At 41.7% G+C, this 20000-nt stretch overlaps 1 protein-coding gene across 1 annotated transcript in view; it reads left to right on the forward strand.

Annotated features, from left to right (window-relative positions):
* tnn (tenascin N) overlaps positions 1-20000 on the forward strand; it is a 136242-nt gene that overhangs the window by 51774 nt on the left and 64468 nt on the right. The window contains exons 5-6 of the mRNA XM_084327725.1: positions 2934-3116; positions 4051-4140. Of these exons, the coding sequence (XP_084183851.1) occupies positions 2934-3116; positions 4051-4140 (273 nt within the window). The remainder of the gene's footprint in view (positions 1-2933; positions 3117-4050; positions 4141-20000) is intronic.

Raw genomic sequence — 20000 nt, forward strand, 5'->3', positions numbered from 1 at the left:
ATGGTTCTCTCCTCTTTGTATACCTTTGTCCTCACAAGTATTCTACCAGGGAACTTATGGACACGACAATAGTAGTAGTTATAAGGTGTTTGAGCTTGTAACGTTAACGTTAGTTAGCTAATAGCTATCGTGGTAGCCCCTTTTGTGACTGATGCACGAGTGCTATCCGAGGGGGCTACTATCGTATCAACATGCCGTGACGTGTAGCTTGCTAGCCGGCATGATGCGTGTGCAGTGCTTTGCCCCACAGGTCTGAGAAGAGGACCTGCACATTTTACTCATTCCCAAAACTCGTACATGCACGACAGTAGACATAATGCTAACGTTAGCGGGGTAACATTAGCCAGAGCCCTATAGCCAGCTTGATACTATGACCCGGGGATAAGGCGACAGCCCACAGACCAGTAGCGCTGCTGTACTGAACAACAGGCTGCCTAGTGGTACATGTAGTTATTTTTTTACGACATTAAAAACCTTATAACTACCTTGTTTCAACCAGTTGTAGCTGGTCCATCAAAGTCTCCGACGATTAAACCCATTTGCGTCTTGTAAGGCGTCCATTTGGATCAAGGAAATAGTTTTCTGCACTCGTCAAACTCCATTGTAGTGGATCAGAAGTAGGGAAAGTTACCTGGAGTGACGTCACGGCCCTGCTAGCGTCTGATACGCTTTTAGATTTGCTCTGTGCATGTTATTCGTGCATGGACCTTTTTAACCCTTTCTGAGTGGCATTTCCGGCGTCAAATGGAAAAAAATAAATAATGAAATTAGATACCAATGATGTAAACTACCCATAATTGAAGAGTAGGGTTTAACCTGCAAGTTGGCCTTTAAGGGTGTCTGTGGATTGAGACCACTTTGGAAGATGAGCAGGTGTATCCAGGCGACCTTAAAAATAGGAGGTGGAACAATGCAGCCTCTACAGTATTAACCCTATGTTTCTAGGCAGCAAAGACACTGCCAGACAGACCATTCTGTCTTTCAACTTCCTTGACACATGTGACACTAGACCTAGAGAGGGATATAGCCTTCGAAGTCTGTACATTTTGAATGAAAAACACCAGGCAAGCCCCTTGTTCTATTTCTGTACAAATATCTTTGTTACAAGGACAATGAGCTGCAGTAGCTAAACAGGGCCTAGCGATACAGCATATATTTAATTTGGGAACATCAACACTAGCTAGCATGTTTGTCACAAAGTTCAGCTACCAGAAGTACAAAGACAATGGCAGAAGTGGGCGGGGCAGATATACAGTGACTTAGTTGGGTTAAAAAGAGGAAAGGTCTGACCTGGTGGATTGAAAGTGAGATTATCTACCGATCAAATAGTTCAATTCTATGTTGGAGGCAGCCAGAAGTGAGTCCGGGATTCAATGTATCTCAATGCAAAACTTGGGGAGAGGGCTTTGGCCCTTAAAATTACAAAGAATTGTATTTATTTTTTGCTAAAAGTAGGCAGATGCTTCAGGGAAACACACTATGTACTGTTGCTTCTAGATAATCTAGACGTTCAATACCCAACATGCCTAGTTTTAAAAGCACATTTGTCTCACAGCATGAGTGGTTGATCTAATGTTTCTTTTCCCCTCATACAGCGCCTTCATCACGGTTACATGGCAAAGAGAACAATGGAGCTTAAAATATATTATGTAAAATGGCCACCACAGGTAAAATGGCCACCTAATTGACAACAGACTAAGGGGGAAAAAAACTCCCCCCAAAACCTCAATCCATAGTATATTAGTTTCCCCAAATGTCAACCTGTGAGCAAGCTGAGGCCTGTCGTCATCATTAAGCTTTGGTTTATTTACCATTAGATTTAAAGCTAATTGTGTTAGTATGTCTAATTACAAGGAAACAACTCCGCAGATTCTTTTAATGGGAATCAAACTCGTTCACAGATGTGGCAAATTAGAAAAAGATGGGGAGAGATGGGGAGAGAGAGGGAGAGAGAGGGAGCGAGAGGGAGAGAGAGGGAGAGAGAGAACGCCATGCAGAATGAGACAGAGGGAGAGAGGTAGACATAGAGAGGCAGAGTGAGGGAGAAAGAGAGAGAAAAGGGGGGGGGGGGCAGAGAGAAAATGCCAGACAAGACAGTACGAGAGTGAGAGAGAGAGAGAGAGAGAGAGAGAGAGAGAGAGAGAGAGAGAGAGAGAGAGAGAGAGAGAGAGAGAGAGAGAGAGAGTTGAGTCTGGTGTGGTTAACCATGAAACAGCTACCAGATTATGGCATTCCTCTGAATGGGCACGAAAGAACCACCATCATCACACAGCATCTGGTAGTGGGAGGAGAACAGACCATTCACTGGTCACATAAAGACGCCGCCTTTTCATCTGTCGGGGTCTAAATTGGTTTTATTGTTTTCATCTTTTTTTCTGACAAGGTGCAGATAGTAAAAAGAAAATGCCAACAAATAATTTTGCTGTTGTCTTTGTGTTAATCTGTACGTGAGACGGATTCTGCTTATTATAGGAACATTTATTTGTACATAACTGGTTTTCAGTCCTTTTCTGAGATTGACAGGCTTATCTGCTTGCAATATAAAGCATGTTGTATATTGAACATGTACAGTGCAGCCACTGTAACAGTTTTCCTGCTGTGTGTACTGTGTGTATACCTAGCATGTTCACAGCAGTATTTGCCATCAGCGAAGGCCAAGGGCTAAAATGTCTGTACCAGTATCTCCTCTTATCGATGAAATGTTTTAAATGCGGTTGTGTTCTATTGTGTTCTATTGTGTCCTATTGTGTTCTATTGTGTTCTATTGTGCGAAGCTTCCTAGGTTGAAAGTAAAGCCCACAGTGTCTCTCTTCTCCCATGGATTAGAGGTTGATGATGACATTGTATGCCGGGTTAAACTCAGAACTCTTTCATCTCTAATGCCGGACACTTTTCATTGGCATTAAATTAACATGGATTTGGTCTGTTCACAGTGGTATCGGCCGTCGGTGGTGTCCGTGTGGTTGGTCAGACTGAGGACTCTATTCAGGTGGATTGGAAGAATCCCGCGGCTCAGGTGGACCACTTCAGACTGACCCACGCTGACCCAACAGGCCAACAGCAGGAGCTGAGTGTTGTGAAGAGCCAGGAGGCGCGCACCGCACACACCATCATGGGTATGTCACTGAGTATGCTATTAAAATACACATACATGTACACACACACACACATGTACACACACACACACACACGCACACACACACACGCACCCACGCACACGCACGCACACGCACGCACGCACACGCACGCACGCACGCTCACACACACACACACACACACACACACACACACACACACACACACACACACACACACACACACACACACACACACACACACACACACACACACACACACACACACACACACACACACACACACACACACACACACACACACACACACACACATTTGCATAAGGAGAAAGTGTTGCATTTGAAGACAAATGTCAAGAAAATCAAAAGAAAATTCACCTAAGTCACCTCAGGTCTCTCATCTCATTATCTCAACTAATCTTTTTCTCATCTCATGTCATCTCATATCATGTCATGTCATGTCATGTCATGTCATCTCATCTCATTTGACGTCATCTTATCTCAGGTCATCTCATATCATCTGACTTCATCTTTTCCTAATCTTTTCACTTTTCACAAAGAGAATACACTTCCCTCTTATCCTTGTTTTACAGTTCTGCTACAGTATGTGAACAATGTAATGTAATTTTTGTAAAACATATTAATTAGCATAAAATGTATGCAAATATGATAAAAAATAATTAGTACCGGTATACAATGTATGCATGGACTAATTTATTCAACTTTTTTTGTACACAGTATATGTAACTATTTATTGGATTCTTGAGATGCCATACATCTGTTTTAAGTTTTCACAAAAAGTGTATTTTCAAAACGAACTATACAATAATAGTGCACATTCATACTTACGACAGCCATATGGCAGCAGAGGTTGAATTCTTCCTTGTTCATTGGGAATTTCCATCATTATGCTGATATACATCCTAAAACTCTTGTGTGATTCTTGTCTTATCAGGTCTCCATCCAGGAACACAATACCAGATCTCAGTCCAGGCCATCAAGGGAACCCAGGAGGGCAAAGCCTCCAACGTCACTGGAGTCACAGGTTAGAGAGAGACTGCACTTTAACCTTTAACAGTCCTGCAAATTTAGCATAAAACAGCTGTCGATTGCATACTGAAGTAAATTGGATGCTATTCTGGAACCATTTGTAGCAGATGCACAAGGCTGGCCTCTTTTGAAAGGAAACACTCAGAATTTTCTTCCACAACACTGAGTGCTATTGCCATAGAGTTACAGAGGTTTGAACACACTGAAATACAAGTCTGAATTTTTCATTTTCGTCTGAATTATTTGGCAAACAGATGCCTGCAGATCTATCTATCCTATAGTTATTCGCTGAAAACACTGCTGGGGCCATAGCCTGAAGTCTTACCTAGAACATGTCCAAAGTCATTAATAATATCACAACAAATTAGTGTTTTACACATCTTTATGTAATGTATGCTTAGGCATTTTTTCAAAAAAGAGTGAGAGGAGTCAACAGTACCTCAGTACCCCCACTAATTCTGTCTTGGAATTCTAGAACTCCATAGATTTCCTCAGAATTGTACTTCTGAGGGGGTCTGAGGGGGTCTGATATCAAGTCAAGTCAAGAGTTTTAATTGTCACGGCATACAAGTATACAATGAAATGCGGGTGGTCTTGCCCGCAACGATGTGCAATACAGTGGTACAACATATAATAGAATCCAATAAAAAAACAACATTGTGCAATAAACAGGTAACAGGTAACATGGTGTGACATCTCGGTATCTGTACATAGTTATTTACAGAGCATATAGGACATGCTAGGTAGCTTTGGTAGTGCAATACACTGTTCCTGTTATTCTAATTTAAATTAAATAATTTAAATTTAAATTTAATTTAAAGATATTGAGAGAGTCTCAGAATATAAATACCTTGGTATTTGGCTTGATGAAAAAGGTACATTTAAATATCATGTGGGCATTCTGAATCTTATTTTACTACTATCTGGCTCAAACAGGAGTCTTGCTCTGAAAGGCTGCGAGGCGTGAGTTGTTGTAGGAAGAGTAGGCAGAGGAAACTTGAGTGAGTTGGTGAGGAAGATTTGGTTGTCTTGTTGGGAGCCACATGTTGTAGCCATGTTCCAGGGATTCCAACATGCAATGGCCCACATGTGGGCCCTCTTGAGGACAATTTGCCCACTGGCGAATTAAAGCCCTATTTGTTGCCTGTCGATTGCCGTTTCAGGCGACAAAACCTGTTCAGCAGAGTTACATGCCGATATGTGAGGTGTGCGCCAAAGTCTTTAGCAGACTTAAAATGTTTTCGAATACCACTCCTGACTCCCGAGGCTCTACCTCCGTCCAGGCCTATGAGAAAATGGAAACCAGCAGACCTTTTTTTTTCTCACATTTGACCAATATCGCTCTATATCACTCATTTCTGAACGGATTTCTATGACATTTGGACATGTACTACACAAGACTTCAGGCTATGGACCATTCAGCCATACAGCTAATTTTGGGAAATATACTTTTGGATATTGCAACTACTACAGAAAAACGTGAGTAACAAGTTTTTCTACAACTCAAGTTCAGACATATGTTACTCTATTTCATTAGCACTAAAAGTGAATTCCCTTTATTCTATCAGAAACTTAAGAATGTTATCTTTCAAAAGAGACCAGGCTCATGCATGTGCTATAAGTATAAAGTATAGTATTGTGTTTGGCAAAAAAAAAGTATGCAGTCCTCAAGTTCAAGTAAAAGAATTTGCCACTTTGTGCCTGGCAGCTTGTAGCCACTGCAGGGACTCATCAACAGCTGTGCATGGCTGCTTTTAGTCACGTTCCAGGGATCCCTCAATAGCTGTGCCTGGCAGCTTGTAGCCACTGCAGGGACTCATCAACAACTGTGCCTGACTTGTAGCAAGATACTGTATCCTCATACTGTCTCCCCACCCATATACACACACACACACCTCCCTGGAACTGTGGGTCTGTAGCCTACCTTCCACTCTGTCCTTGGCTGTCCTAAGCTCCTTCTTGAGCTATTTTTAGACAGCCATGCTTTTTAGTGTCCCCTGCCATGAAAGCCCTCTTCTTCCTATTCAACAGGGCTTTAATGTCCACATTAATCCAAGGCATGTTATTGGAAAGCATCGGAGCACCAGTAAAGCGCCAGTGTACTTGATAGGCTGATCACACATGGTATCTTCAATAATTATACATTATACCGTATTGGTCAGAATATATTGCCTCTTTTCCATTGCATAGTACCTACTCTACTCTACCCTACTCTACTCTACTCGCTTGAGGTACCTGGTACTTTGTTCCTTTTCCACTGCAGGTAGTACTCCGTTTGTCTCCGTGTGAGGAGGCGGGGCCGCTGGCGTACAGCATGAGAGCTCCAGCTATGTCCGTGAGGGGCTTGGAGCAAGCCAGAGTAAAACACAGTTTTCAATCAATCAATCAATCAATCAATCAATCAATAACAACATTAACCAGACTCTCGTTGTGTCTATTCTGCTAACGTTACCTCTCGTGTCTATTCTGCTAACGTTAACATTATCTCTCATTGTGTCTATTCTACAAGCTTTAACGTTACCTCTCGTGTCTATCTGGTAACGTTAACGTTGAATGAATGAATGAATGAATGAATGAATGAATGAATGAATGAATGAATGAATGAATGAATGAAAACTTTATTTAACAGATTGCAGAATGGGTACAATACAGTACGGCTCAATACATACAATTGTTAAGGGGATGCAGACCTGAGAAAGACGTTTGTCTTGTTTCCATCAGGGTCCCCCATTTTCAATTCATATAGACATTTATGACATACATAACATACATGACATTTATGGCATAGGGACATATAGGTATTTAGTACTGATACATTTGTGACATAGGCGGTATTCAAATATACAGTACTGTTACCCCTAGATCCTGACAGAGTATATACATATGATGGGGAGGGGACTGTACATTAGGAGGGGGTGGGTGGGTGGGAGGGGAATATACATACGGCGGGGAGGGAATATATACATGCGGTGGGGAGGAGACTGTCTATTAGGAGGTGGTGGGGGTTTTGGGCATTTACGGTGGCCAGTTTCGAATTGCAGCCTCCCGTAGGTGCTCTTTAAGGGCGGTTTTGAATGTGGGCAGGGATTCACATTCCTTTACAGCTTTGGGTAGGGCGTTCCACATTGTTGTGGCATAATTGCGAAACGTGTTTAGTCCCTTGTTTGAGCCGAATCTGGGTTTAACATGATTTGTTGAGCTTCCTCTGGTGTAGTGGTTGTGGTATTCACTGACCTTTGGGAAGTATTTTGACATGTACATGGGCACCCCGGTCGTATAGTGTATCTTGTAGACCAGGCCCATTGCAAGTTGCTGTACTCTGTCGTCTACTCTAAGCCATCCTAGGTTGGCAAAGTGGGCAGGGGTGAGGTGGGTTCTGGGGTTCAGGTCAAGTAGTAGTCTGACCAGTTTGTTTTGTGATGTTTGTAATTTTGTTTTAAGCGCCTTTGAGGTGCTTTGGTACCATGAGGTGCACGCATAGTCATAGTACCCTTGAATGAGTGCTCCTGCCAGAGTCCTCAGGGTATTCTTGTTTACCAGAGAGGAGATCCGGTACAAGAATCTAGTTCGTTGGTTGACTTTTTTTATTACATTGGATGCCATTTTGTCACAGGAAAGATTTGCCTCTAGGATGGAACCCAGGTAGGTAATTTCGTCTTTCCTTGTGACAATATTGTCACCCACTGTAACTGAGAAGCCGTCGGTCTTGCTGAGTTTGTTATTTGAACCGAAGAGAATGGACTCTGTTTTGCCCATGTGTAATGATAGTTTGTTATCAGCGAGCCATATGCAGATTTTGCCTAGTTCCGTGCTGAGGGTTTTTTCAACCTGCAATTTGTTCTTGTCAGAGACCAGCAGGGCTGAGTCGTCCGCAAACAGGAACAAGTTGCAGTCACAGGCTGACGACATGTCATTTGCATAAATTAGGAAGAGTAGCGGTCCTAGTATGCTTCCTTGTGGAACACCACAGCTCACTGTGAGGGGGGGGGATAGAGTACCGTTTACCTCTACCATCTGTTCTCTCCCCTCCAGGTAGGATTGCATCCAGCTCACTGATAGGCTATCAAAACCAATTGCTTTTAGCTTGTCCATTAGAATGGAGTGATTGACAGTGTCGAAGGCCTTTTGTAGGTCCAGCATGACCATGCCGCAGTATTTGCCAGCGTCCACCTCTTGTTTGATGTGGTCGTTCAAATAGAGGAGGCATGTGTCAGTGGAGTGGGACGTTCTGAAGCCAGATTGGAATTCGTAGATTAGGTTTTTTTCCGCCAGGTACTTTTCGACCTGTTCGTAGACTATTTTCTCCATGACTTTCGAGATGGAGGTAAGAATAGAAACAGGGCGGTAGTTGCCTGGGTCTAATTTGCTGCCCTTTTTGTGTAGAGGGGTCACTCTCGCAATTTTGAAGTCCTTGGGGACGTGCCCCTGTTTTATAGAGAGGTTTATTATGTGTGTGATGACTGGGGTGATGGCGGCTGCTGCGTCTCTGAGGAATTTGGAGGGGATGTTGTCATGGCCAGTGGCCTTGTTAGGTTGGAGGGCGCTCAATTTTTTGAGTACCTCATCGGTTGTTACCATTTCAAGTTTGAAGTCGTCTTTGTGGACCCCTAGGTTTTTGTAGTATGCTACTATGTGTTCTACCCCATAATGCCCTGAGTGGGAGGGTAGCATTAGCATTAGGTAATAACCGGTTTAAAATGGATGATAATTACCTCACGTTGTGTCTATTCTATAGCATTAACGTTACTAGTACAAACAATCAATAGCGAGCGAGTTATATTGATCACGCTATGTACACTAGCCATGGTGAAACGCAAGCACATTAGCACCTAAGCTAACAACAAGCTTTAACGTTACCTCTCGCGTCTATCTGCTAACGTTAGCATTAGGTAATAACAGGTTTAAAATGGATGGTGATTACCTCACGTTGCGTCTATTCTACTAGCATTAACGTTACAAGTACAAACAATCAATAGCGAGTTATACTGATCACGCTATGTACGCTAGCCATGGTGAAACGCAAGCACATTAGCACCTAAGCTAACAACAAGCTTAACAAATCAGCTATCTTTTTGTGAGAGTAAACTCTCCGCTCGGTGGTGAATTGTGTTGATGTCGGTTTTGTGTCATCAATAAATGAGGCAGAATACACAGTGAATGTATCCTTTTTTGTTTATTGCACTTGTTCCTGCTGCAAACAAATAATGAATCCTAAGCGAGGGATTAAAGATGGCGGCTTTCTGTTTTTGTGCAGACGCTCCAACGTGTGACGCTTCTCTCTTCTGACCAATCAGTGGTCTGCAGTGTTTCACGTCACTTTTCTGGTACCAGTTCTACTAGCTTGGAACCTCGACAGAGCAGGGACTAATAGTTTTCCAATATTTTGGAAAAATACTTTTTTGATGACCAAATCTTGATAAAAAATTATAATAATGTTTGGGCTTGCCATCTTCCGACATTACACTCTGTAACATCATATTTCTTGGCTCAATAGTTGTTTGATGACTCTGCTTCGTTGATCACCATGATCTTAAAATTGGCATCGTAACTCCTCCTCTGTATTAGTTGCACCTGTCACTGCAGTGTCACTGTGTGTGTGAGTGGAAGAGGGAGATGCAGAGAAAAATATGGAAGAGCGTAGCTGAGCACTTTATGACTCTGCTCACTCAGTATATGGAAGAAATGGATCCTACACAAACGCTCGTATGTCTGTTAAATGCGGATGTGTGCTGGATGGCAGTTGCTCAGCGCTCTGATAGAGCAGAACATAAAGTGATTAAAAAAATTCACTCATCGCTCACCGCGAGCACTCAGTTACTTAACGCACACACAGAGGGAAAGACATGTTTGGCTTGATCTGTTGTTGTGATTCTATAATGACATTTAAAAGTATATAAATAAGATGACGAAAATACGTTGTTTTTATCAGATTTATTTTCTAAGAAAAAACCCTGTTTTATATTCTGCACAATATGGTAATTCCCGTGGATCGTTTTCCCAGCTCCAAAACGTTGCTCATGTGTTATGGTCTTAAATACTTCCAGATTTGCAGCAGGCCATTACGTTTAGTCTCCAACCATCCACAATCGCACAATTGTCGAAGCTCAATAGTACAGACACATAATCTGTCATACGCAATCTTACCAGGACAGTATATGAAGTTTCAGGCTTTTCCTCTTTGGCATGACCTGGTATTATAACTTGCACTCTCAGCCAAAGGCACAGAATAATGAGTGCAACAGGCAAGATTTATGATTATGGGGTTAATGACAGAAGGTCAGAAATTACAGTTTGGATCAAGACAAATGCTGTGTACAGTGTACACTGCAAAAAAGAAAGAGAGGCACATTTTATTTATTGCTTAATCTTATTTCAACATATGTTAACAAAAATTGTTATTTTTGCACTGGTATGCATACAGATAGAACTATTGCTTTCCCAGCTCTGTTGTCTCAAAATGTTGCTCATGTGTTATGGTTTTGATTTACTGCAGGCAATTAAGAATACATGAAGTGTCAGGCTTTCCCTTGACCTGGTATTATAAATTGCACTCACAAGGCAACATGAGCGCAATATAGGCAAGATTTAGGATTATGGGTTAATGACAGAAGGTCAGAAATGACAGAAAGTACATGCTGTGTACACTGTAAAAAAAAAAAAAAAAAAAAAAAAAGAGGCACATTTAGGGAGAGATTTTGTCTTAAAAAGTATTGCCTAACAGTTCAAGGTATGTGAACAAAAATGCTCTTATTGTACTGGCAGATAACTTGTTTCATATAGTTAAGTTACGTTTTCTCTAAATAAGTATGATTTAAGTACGATTAAAGCTGCAATAGGCAACTTTGGAGAAATGAGCAAGAGTGAGTTGACCTGCCCAGCAGAAATAGAGCCAGCTCTGCATCACTTCTCGAAGCCCATGCAGACGCAACAAAGGTTTTCCACAGAGTCCCAGCCAGAGGCACCAGCAGCTTTAAACACAATGTGCAAATCTACCTGCCAATCACCTGCCACCTTTTAATTCAGCTTAAAGATGCTGGTGCCTCTGGGTGTCTGGAAAACCTTTGTTGAGTGTGCATGGGCTTGAGAATGGATGCATGGGCTTGATTCAAGATTCAAGAGGTTTATTTATCACATACATACCAGGGCATACAGTGAAATGTGGTTGGCCATACCCGCTTTGATTGTGCAAGAATACAATAGTAAATAAAATAAGTAGATGATGATAAAGTAGACATAAAATAGACATCATAAAATAGACATGTAATATATCCTCGCGTCACTGAATTCAACACTGAGCATGCACGGAGGTATTCGTCGCGTCACTCACGTGCACAAAAGCGCGAGCTCTGGGGTTAAAAATATAGCCTCAAATGTCGACTGGGAGTCGGTGTTTCAACTTGTTCAACTTGACTAACAGGGTGAAACATTAGTTATTTAACGTTATCATTATGTAAACAAATGCACATATGGATTGTTTGCTGCAATGTTTCTGAATGAATTGAAGCATTAAATAAGAATTAAATTAGATTTCCACTTCTCCTTAAACTTTATATTACGATACCGTTTCCAATCACAGCTCACAAGCAAAACCTGCTCTCTCGTAAATTACCCACGTCACTGGCCTTTTTTCTCCCACTCCAACACTGGCATTTACAATATGCAGGTGTGTGGACTTGCGCTGTCTACAGTGCGATAAAAGGACATATAATAAAAATACTATCAAGTAAATAAACAGTGTAAAGATATATCTCTTGTACAAATAAACAACACATAAGGTATAGACAGAGAGATGCGAGGCCCTGTGCGAAATTTCTTTTTGCCTTAAATTAGCAAAGAATATTAAAACAGGTTGTCGTCTCCAATCAGTAAGAAATTGTATATATATATATATAAACACACATTTTACACACAACATGTTTGATTATTATAATGAAGCCTTGACACGATATGAGTTTTTATAGTAATGCGTGTTTATTATTACAAAATCACACAAAACAAAATCCCCCCTCAAAATCCCCATCTCACAACACATTCCCAAAACCCAAATATAGGTGTATAATATAGCCTATATAGGCCTATACCCACTTCAAATAATTGACAACAATAACAATAAGCACTCAGGTGTCACAAACGGCAGATAAATTATGTGAGAATTTTCCTCCTGGCTTTCCTTGCAGCAAATTCTGAAATAATGTCTTGATAATCCAGAGTAGAATGATACAACGTCCTTTTCTATCGCGAGGATGGAAAGTCCACACAGTCTCTCCTGGGACATTGTAGTGCGCAAATAGTTCTTTATCAATTTTAACTTGGAGAAGCTGCGCTCCCCAGATGCAAGTGTCATCTATCTCTTTCAGTTTGGATAGGTTCAAAATAAATCCAAATGTGTCCTCGAATTGACGCGTGACTCCCTGAATACCTCGACGTCCATCTCTTTAGCAATCTCTTTAGCTGTTATTTTTGCAGAGGTAAATCCAGTTTCTTTGTATTTAACAAAAAAATCTATCAGTCCCTTAAGTTAATGTCAGACAAAGCCACGTCCAGCTGCATATCCTTAGACTGCATAGTCTTACTCACACGTGTTCACAGCAAACAACATGTCATACCATATAATCATAGCCAGAATGAATTCAAATTTTTCAAGCTTAATTTTAGGGTCATTAGTACTCTCTGCCACTTCAAGCAAAGCATCCTTAATATTATTAAGTTGGTAGCGTACTGCTTTTACACTCTCTACCCGACATCCCACCAGCCGAGAGCACCAGCCGAGAGCGAGAGCCGAGAAAGAGCAGAGAGCACCAGCCGAGAGCGAGAGCCGAGAAAGAGCAGAGAGCACCAGCCGAGAGCGAGAGCCGAGAGAGAGCCGATATTATTATTATTGTTATTATTATTATTATTGGCATATTACTAAATTGTTATTATTGTCATCATCATCATCATCAAATAAACGAACGAATGCTTCCCCAAATGTTGGCTATACTGAAAATATCTTAACTTATATTAGGCCCATCAATTGTGGTAATTAAAGACTTTAGAAAAAAAAAACGATATATTATATAAATATATGCCAAATGAAGAAGAGAAACAACTCAAGGATAAACATGGCTTTAGTCGCGAAACAAAATGTTACCTCAACGATTTGGGCACATTTTGGCTTTCTGCTAGGCGATGATGGCGAGCCGGCTAAATTAATGTAGAAGATGATTTGCTTCGCTTGCTAGCTTCCCTGCCTCCAAAACATCATTTTCGGATGTCCCGACGCGAGGCCCCCGCAGCTGCTTCTGATGCGGTCGGGTCGCTGATTTTTGTGATACATTTATCAAATGAACCTCTCAGGTCTTGAACACTTCTTTTTTCTTTGCTTTTTTTCTTTGTTCATTCCCTGAGGCAAATTTCCTCCATTTATCTCGTTCTCTCGACATTGTGTTTAAAAAAAATTACCACCACTCTGCCACACACACCATCCACGTCGGTGTCTAGTGCGCATGGGCGTTGGGCGTGAACGACTCTGTGTCCAAGCCGCTTTGTTTACATGCCACCGTTCCAAGGGAGTTTTGACAACGAAAACCCCCTTTGAGCGTTGCCGCTAGTAAAACGAAAATGGCAGCTAAAAAGTTGCCTTTTAACTTGGACATGCAAACGAAATAATTTGAAAATGAAACGTTGTTGTTTTCCTTTAGTGTAACCAAGGCCTTAGAGCTGGCTCTATTTCTGCTGGGCAGGTCAACTCACTCTTGCTAATTTCTCCAAAGTTGCCTACTGCAGCTTTAAGTTAAGACTTCTTTAAGTCATATTTGTGAAATTAGAAAACATGTAACAGTGCAGTAAGAAAGATTGTTCATTTGATACACTATTTGATTGGGTTGTACCTGAATGTGCGTCCGTGTGGGTTTGAATCTGGCCCTTTTGTCAGATTCTTGTGTCATTATGTCATACCTCTCTGTCTTCCAACCTTTTAAAATATCTTTCGACACTGTCTACTAAAACAGAACCGTCCTAAAGAAAATAATCCCAATAAAAACGACAACCTAATAATCTAGATAATAGCAGGTCATCATGGATGCGGTGAACGTGTTATGCACACAGAAACACAATATGAAATGTCTGAACGCTCAGTGATTCTCCCGGAGGATTCAGACTGCAGCAAATGTGGTACATAAATTACAGCAGCCATTTTTGGTATTTGACACAATATCGGGTTATTCTTATTTAAACTTTGCGTGCCCAAGAGTCTGCTCTTTCTTTTTTTTACGTGAGTGAAGTACATGAGGGTGAATCCAATTGAAGAGTTCCACTTTAACAGCTGTGGTGGGAGTCAGAATACTTCAATTGAATGACCATTATGACTGGTGGGCCACAGTGGCCCACCAAGCCTCCTATTACCCCCCTCTCCATCTCTCTTTCTGGCTCCCATCCCAAACGTAATCACTTTAAAAGCAGTGTTGTCTGGAGCTGATGCTTCCCCCCGGGGGCTCAGTTAAACGGTTAGATAATTTGAGTGTTAGCTAGCCCTCATTGAGCCTCATCACCTGTCATGCTTTGAAGCTTGTTAGGTGCCCAGCCTAAACCCCAACACCTCCCTCTCAGAACTAATCTCCTTGTTGTGTGGTGGTTTGTGTGTGTGTGTGTGTGTGTGTGTGTGTGTGTGTGTGCACGCGTGTGTGCGTGTGTGTGTGTGTGTGTGTGTGTGTGTGTGTGTGTGTGTGTGTGTGTGTGTGTGCGCGTGTGTGTGTGTGTGTGTGTGTGTGTGTGTGTGTGTGTGTGTGTGTGTGTGTGTGTGTGTGTGTGTGTGTATAGACAGTTTCAACACTAGAAGGAAGTAAACTTGATTCCAAGTTATTCCCTAGCAACACCATTCCACTGAAACCGTTAATTATTCTCAGTGAAGTATTCTGTGCATTCCTGTGTATATGAGTGCATGTGTATGTAGTTCAAGTTTCTTTATTAGTTGTCATACAGAAGTACAGAATACCTTTATATAAAATGCTTCTTTCTGTTTTGCTCCAGAGATTGTGCTAGATGAAAATAGATAAGTATAAAAAGTATAGTAAGTATAAAATAGAAGTCAAGTACGTAGACAAAAAGTGTTCAATATATACATATACAATGTACAATGCAGAGTAGAAAAGTAACTGAGTTACAATACAATATACTATATACTATACAGTACAATGCAGAAATGGGATGAGGTACAATTTAGGTACACTTTACAGTAAGGTGTAATGAGGTATGGGTTGTAGTGCAAATTATTTGCCAATAAATATAAAGTGTTTTTAGGTGTTCTAAAGTGGGTAAAGTGGGTGCTGCAGTGAGTTGTTTGTTTAAAGTGAGTGTGTGCGTGTGGATGTGTGTGCTGTGAGTGCATTTGATGGTTGTTACGATTGTTCATTGTTCAAGCCTTGTATGGGTTTGGGTGTGAGTATTTGAGCTTGTCCCCATGTGTGTGTGTGTGTGCTGGTCTGTGTGTGTGTGTGTGGTGTGTGTGTGTGTATGTGTGTGTTTTCCTTTGTGTGTGTGTGTGTGTGTTTTCCTGTGTGTGTGTTTTCCTGTGTGTGTGTGTGTGTGTGTGTGTGTGTGTGTGTGTGTGTGTGTGTGTGTGTGTGTGTGTGTGTGTGTGTGTGTGTGTGTGTGTGTGTGTGTGTGTGTGTGCGTGCGTGCGTGCGTGCGTGCGTGCGTGCGTGCGTGCGTGCGTGCGTGCGTGCGTGCGTGCGTGCGTGCGCGCGTGCGTGTGCATCCGTGTTTGTGCTCGTCTTTGTGTATATACATACATGTGTTTGTGTTGGTCTGTGTGTGCATGTGTATTTGTGTGTGTTTGTCTTTGTGTGTATGTGTGTCTACCAGTAGGCTCTTCTTTATGTGCGTGTGTGTGTATATATCTTTATTTGTGTGTGTGTGTATCTTTATTGTGTGTGAATGTGAATGTGTGTGAGTGTGTGTCTGTGCATTTGTGCTCATCTGTGTGTGCCTATTCGTGTTTTTGTTTGTGTCTTTACAGTATGTGTGCCTTTTTGTGCAGTATGTGTGTTTACATGTGCAGATGTGTATGTGTGCGTGTGTCTGTGTGTCCGCTAATCGCCCCAGGCAGATGATGCCTTGTCTCCACTCAAAATACCCAAATCCTTCATTTGATGTATTTGCACGAAGAGGCTTTAAGGGGCGTTTTGAAAGTAAAAAGTCCTCAGCCACTGCTCTCCACTGGGACTACCGTAACAACACAAGGTATTGGTTCAAGATGCCTGGCGGGGCCAGCGCTGCTGCACCCAGATCAGCTCTTATCTCAAAGATCAGAAGACTGTTTGACTCAAGAGTGAGACTGTCACGCACAGAGAGAGAATCAAGGATCGATAAAGGAGAAATAAGGGATTATAATGGGGGTTATAATGAGGGGAAATAACTTGAAAATAAGGGGGGGGGGTGGGGGGGTAAATTGAGAACAAAATTACAGAGGGAATAATGAATAAGAATGAAAGAGAGTGGAAATACGAAAATAAGGATGTGGTTGGAAATGAGGTGAAAATAAGAGAGAGATTGATTGAATTGATTGATTGAAAACTTTAATTAACAGATTGCAGAATGGGTACAGTACAGTACAACTCAATACACACAATTGTTAAGGGGATGCAGACCAGAGAAAGACTTTCGTCTTGTTTACATCAGGGTCCCCCATTTTCAATTCCTAATGACATTTATGACATACACGACATACAGGTATTCAGATATAAAAATATAATCTAATCATCTAATATAATATAATCATGACATTTATGACATACATGACATACAGATATACAGTACTGTTACATTTGTGACATACAAGATATGCAAATATACAGTACTGTTAAACAGAGATCCTAACAGTAAATATATACATACGAGGGGGAGGGAAATGTACCATAGGAGGCGGTGGGTCGGTGGGAGGGAGTTCGGACATTTACGGGGGCCAGTTTCGAAGAGAGAGAGAGAGAGAGAGAGAGAGAGAGAGAGAGAGAGAGAGAGAGAGAGAGAGAGAGAGAGAGAGAGAGAGAGAGAGAGAGAGAGAGAGAGAGAGAGAGAGAGAGAGAGAAACTTATGTTAGGGACTGGTTCAGAATATGTTGCAGTGTTGATGTGAAACTGAGCTTTGTCCAAAACTGACTTCTGACATACCCCGTTATTGACTGTATGTGACTTGCTCTATAATTTTCAGTCACATTGACCCTAAAACATATTTTGAGTCTCACACACTGTTGGAAAGAGGAGATTCATAGCTTTCTGATATTAATATTGTCTTTCTACTCCAAAGTGGTGGTACATATAACCCGTAAATACTCCATTCCCTTATATCTGTACAGTAGTAGTAAATGTAAATGTAAATCACTAAATCACTAAATCATTATTTTAAATAGTGGAATCGTGTAGGTATTGCAACCTGGCTTTTCTGTGTGTATTAATGTGTGTGTGTGTGTGTGTGTGTGTGTGTGTGTGTGTGTGTGTGTGTGTGTGTGTGTGTGTGTGTGTGTGTGTGTGTGTGTGTGTGTGTGTTGTTGTGTGTGTGTGTGTGTGTGTGTGTGTGAGTGTGTGTGTGAGTGTGTGTGTGTGTGTGTGTGTGTGTGTGTGTGTGTGTGTGTGTGTGTGTGTGTGTGTGTGTGTGTGTGTGTGTGTGTGTGTGTGTGTGTGTGTGTGCGTGCGTGAGTGCGCGTGCGTGCGTGCATGCGTGTGTGTGCGTGCGTGCGTGTGTGACCGTTACGCAATGGATGTTTTAACATCCCATAATTTCTATAAATCCAAACATACGACGAACTAGCAAAGTGTACAAACACTACGAAACGTGCCTCACATGCGGAAAATAACCTAAGGGGGGACGGAAGGTTTTTAGGATAAAAATTTTATTTTAAAATGCAGGTTTGAAACATGTTAGTGTGGCTGACCCTGCGCAGCATGAGACAGATCACCAACACAAAGAGATTATACGTTTCCCAAATTGACACAATAACAACATGTATCGTTTTCATTTTTTTTTTTTTTTTTTTTTTTTTTTTTTTTAATCTTTTTCCCCCTCCATTTTCCTCCGATTTTCTCCCATCCCAATGTTAGTCGTATGCCAATTCCCAATCCCTTCCTGGTCGCTGCGCACTTACCCCCCACAGTCAGATCATCTGGGAGAGTGGAGGCTACCACGTGCTTCCTCCGACACACGTCCAGCCAATCACCGCTTCTTTTCACCTGGCAGCGCGGATTCTCACTGAGAGGGCGTTTTTTATAATTTTTTAAACATAACATAAAATTAGATATACAAGCATTAATTAACAGTACACATCCAATGAAATCACCATTTAAATAAATGTAGTATACGAGATATACACCTAATACTTGCTATCTAATACCCTATGCTCTCGCTCGCTCCCCCCCCCACCGGACCCCCACTTGGATAATCCATCCATTATCATTCGCTCCTAACCAGGCACTACAATTCATATGCTAGCTTTTATTCTCTCCACTACTTCTAACCACATTGCAATGTTGGTTCCACTGACACCTAAAATTCTTGCTGTAGATATTTCTAGATAAATCACATCGAGATATGTAAGAACCCAAACCTTCCGACACATTTTTTCCGGTTGAAACCATCGTGATGCTATCAGCTTTTTAGCCGCTGTGATACCAGATAAAACCAATCTCTTTAGCTGTATAGGGACTGCAAACTCAAAAACATCATTCAACAACAATACAGAGGGGTGTACAGGTATATTCAGAATTAAGAAATTTGATAATTGCTGGGACACTTCTTTCCAGAATATCTTAACTGGTGGGTATCGTTTTCATCTTGTACAGTGTAGCTACCTATACCATCCTTTTCAGTGCTCTTATGTAAGTTACCATAAATAATATTTTCAAAGCCCAGCTATTTAGCATGTAAAAAAAAAACTGTCTACTGTATACCTTTTTGCCCTCATAAAACAGAGTGCACCTGGCTTCCTCAGCCTTCTTGCTCGTGCCAAATGAAAAAAACACAGTAAAATAACATCACAAATGACTTTCACAGCCTTACATGGCTGCTACTGCCAAATGAAGAAATTATTAAAATACCATCACAAATTACAATTAGGCAGCAGCAGCAGCAGCAGCACTCACATTCATGCATTGCACACACATACCCCTCTTCCTCCCCATGCATTGTGTGCATGCATGTGTGCTCACACATACACTCATCCCATACACACCACCACCACCACAACACATACAGTACTAAGTTACATGCCGACCGCAAGAAACACATCGACACGTGCATTCACACATAATTCCACTGGGTTTCCTTCGAGCGCTGCGGTTGTCGCTGTACTACAAGCAAAGCTAGCAGGGGTGTGAATGACGACGAACTGCTGCTACTGTATAGCCCGTGGCCCACACTGCTGAGTAAGACACCCATGATGGAGTGTGAGCTGTTTTCCACATGGGCAAATAAACCACAGCCCCTGTTTTGCAATCGAGCTTGTAGCTCTCCACTACAGCTAGCTAGCTAACAACAGAGCCTTCTAAGTACAAGTAAGAATTGGTGACATTATTTTCATTTGTTTTACCGTTATATAACCAGGATAGATTTGCTGAGCACATATGAGTGCCCTTACACTCACACAGTTACATACATGTTCCAGTGCAACCACAGCAGTCTTCAGGCGCAGGAGCAGTTGGTCTTTAAGTGCCTTGTTGAGTGGTGAGGTGCTGAGGGAGGGGAGAGTGTTATTCATTCACTTCTGACACCCATATTGTCCTGCCAGTCTGGGGATCGAACTGGCGACTTTCTGGTCACAAGCCTGCGTGTCTAACATTAGTTCACCACTGCCCTCAGCAAGGCTCCATCGGTTCTCCATCACAAGTT

This window comes from Notolepis coatsorum (assembly GCF_963971535.1).
Source record: "Notolepis coatsorum genome assembly, chromosome: 13".
NCBI lineage: Eukaryota > Metazoa > Chordata > Actinopteri > Aulopiformes > Paralepididae > Notolepis > Notolepis coatsorum.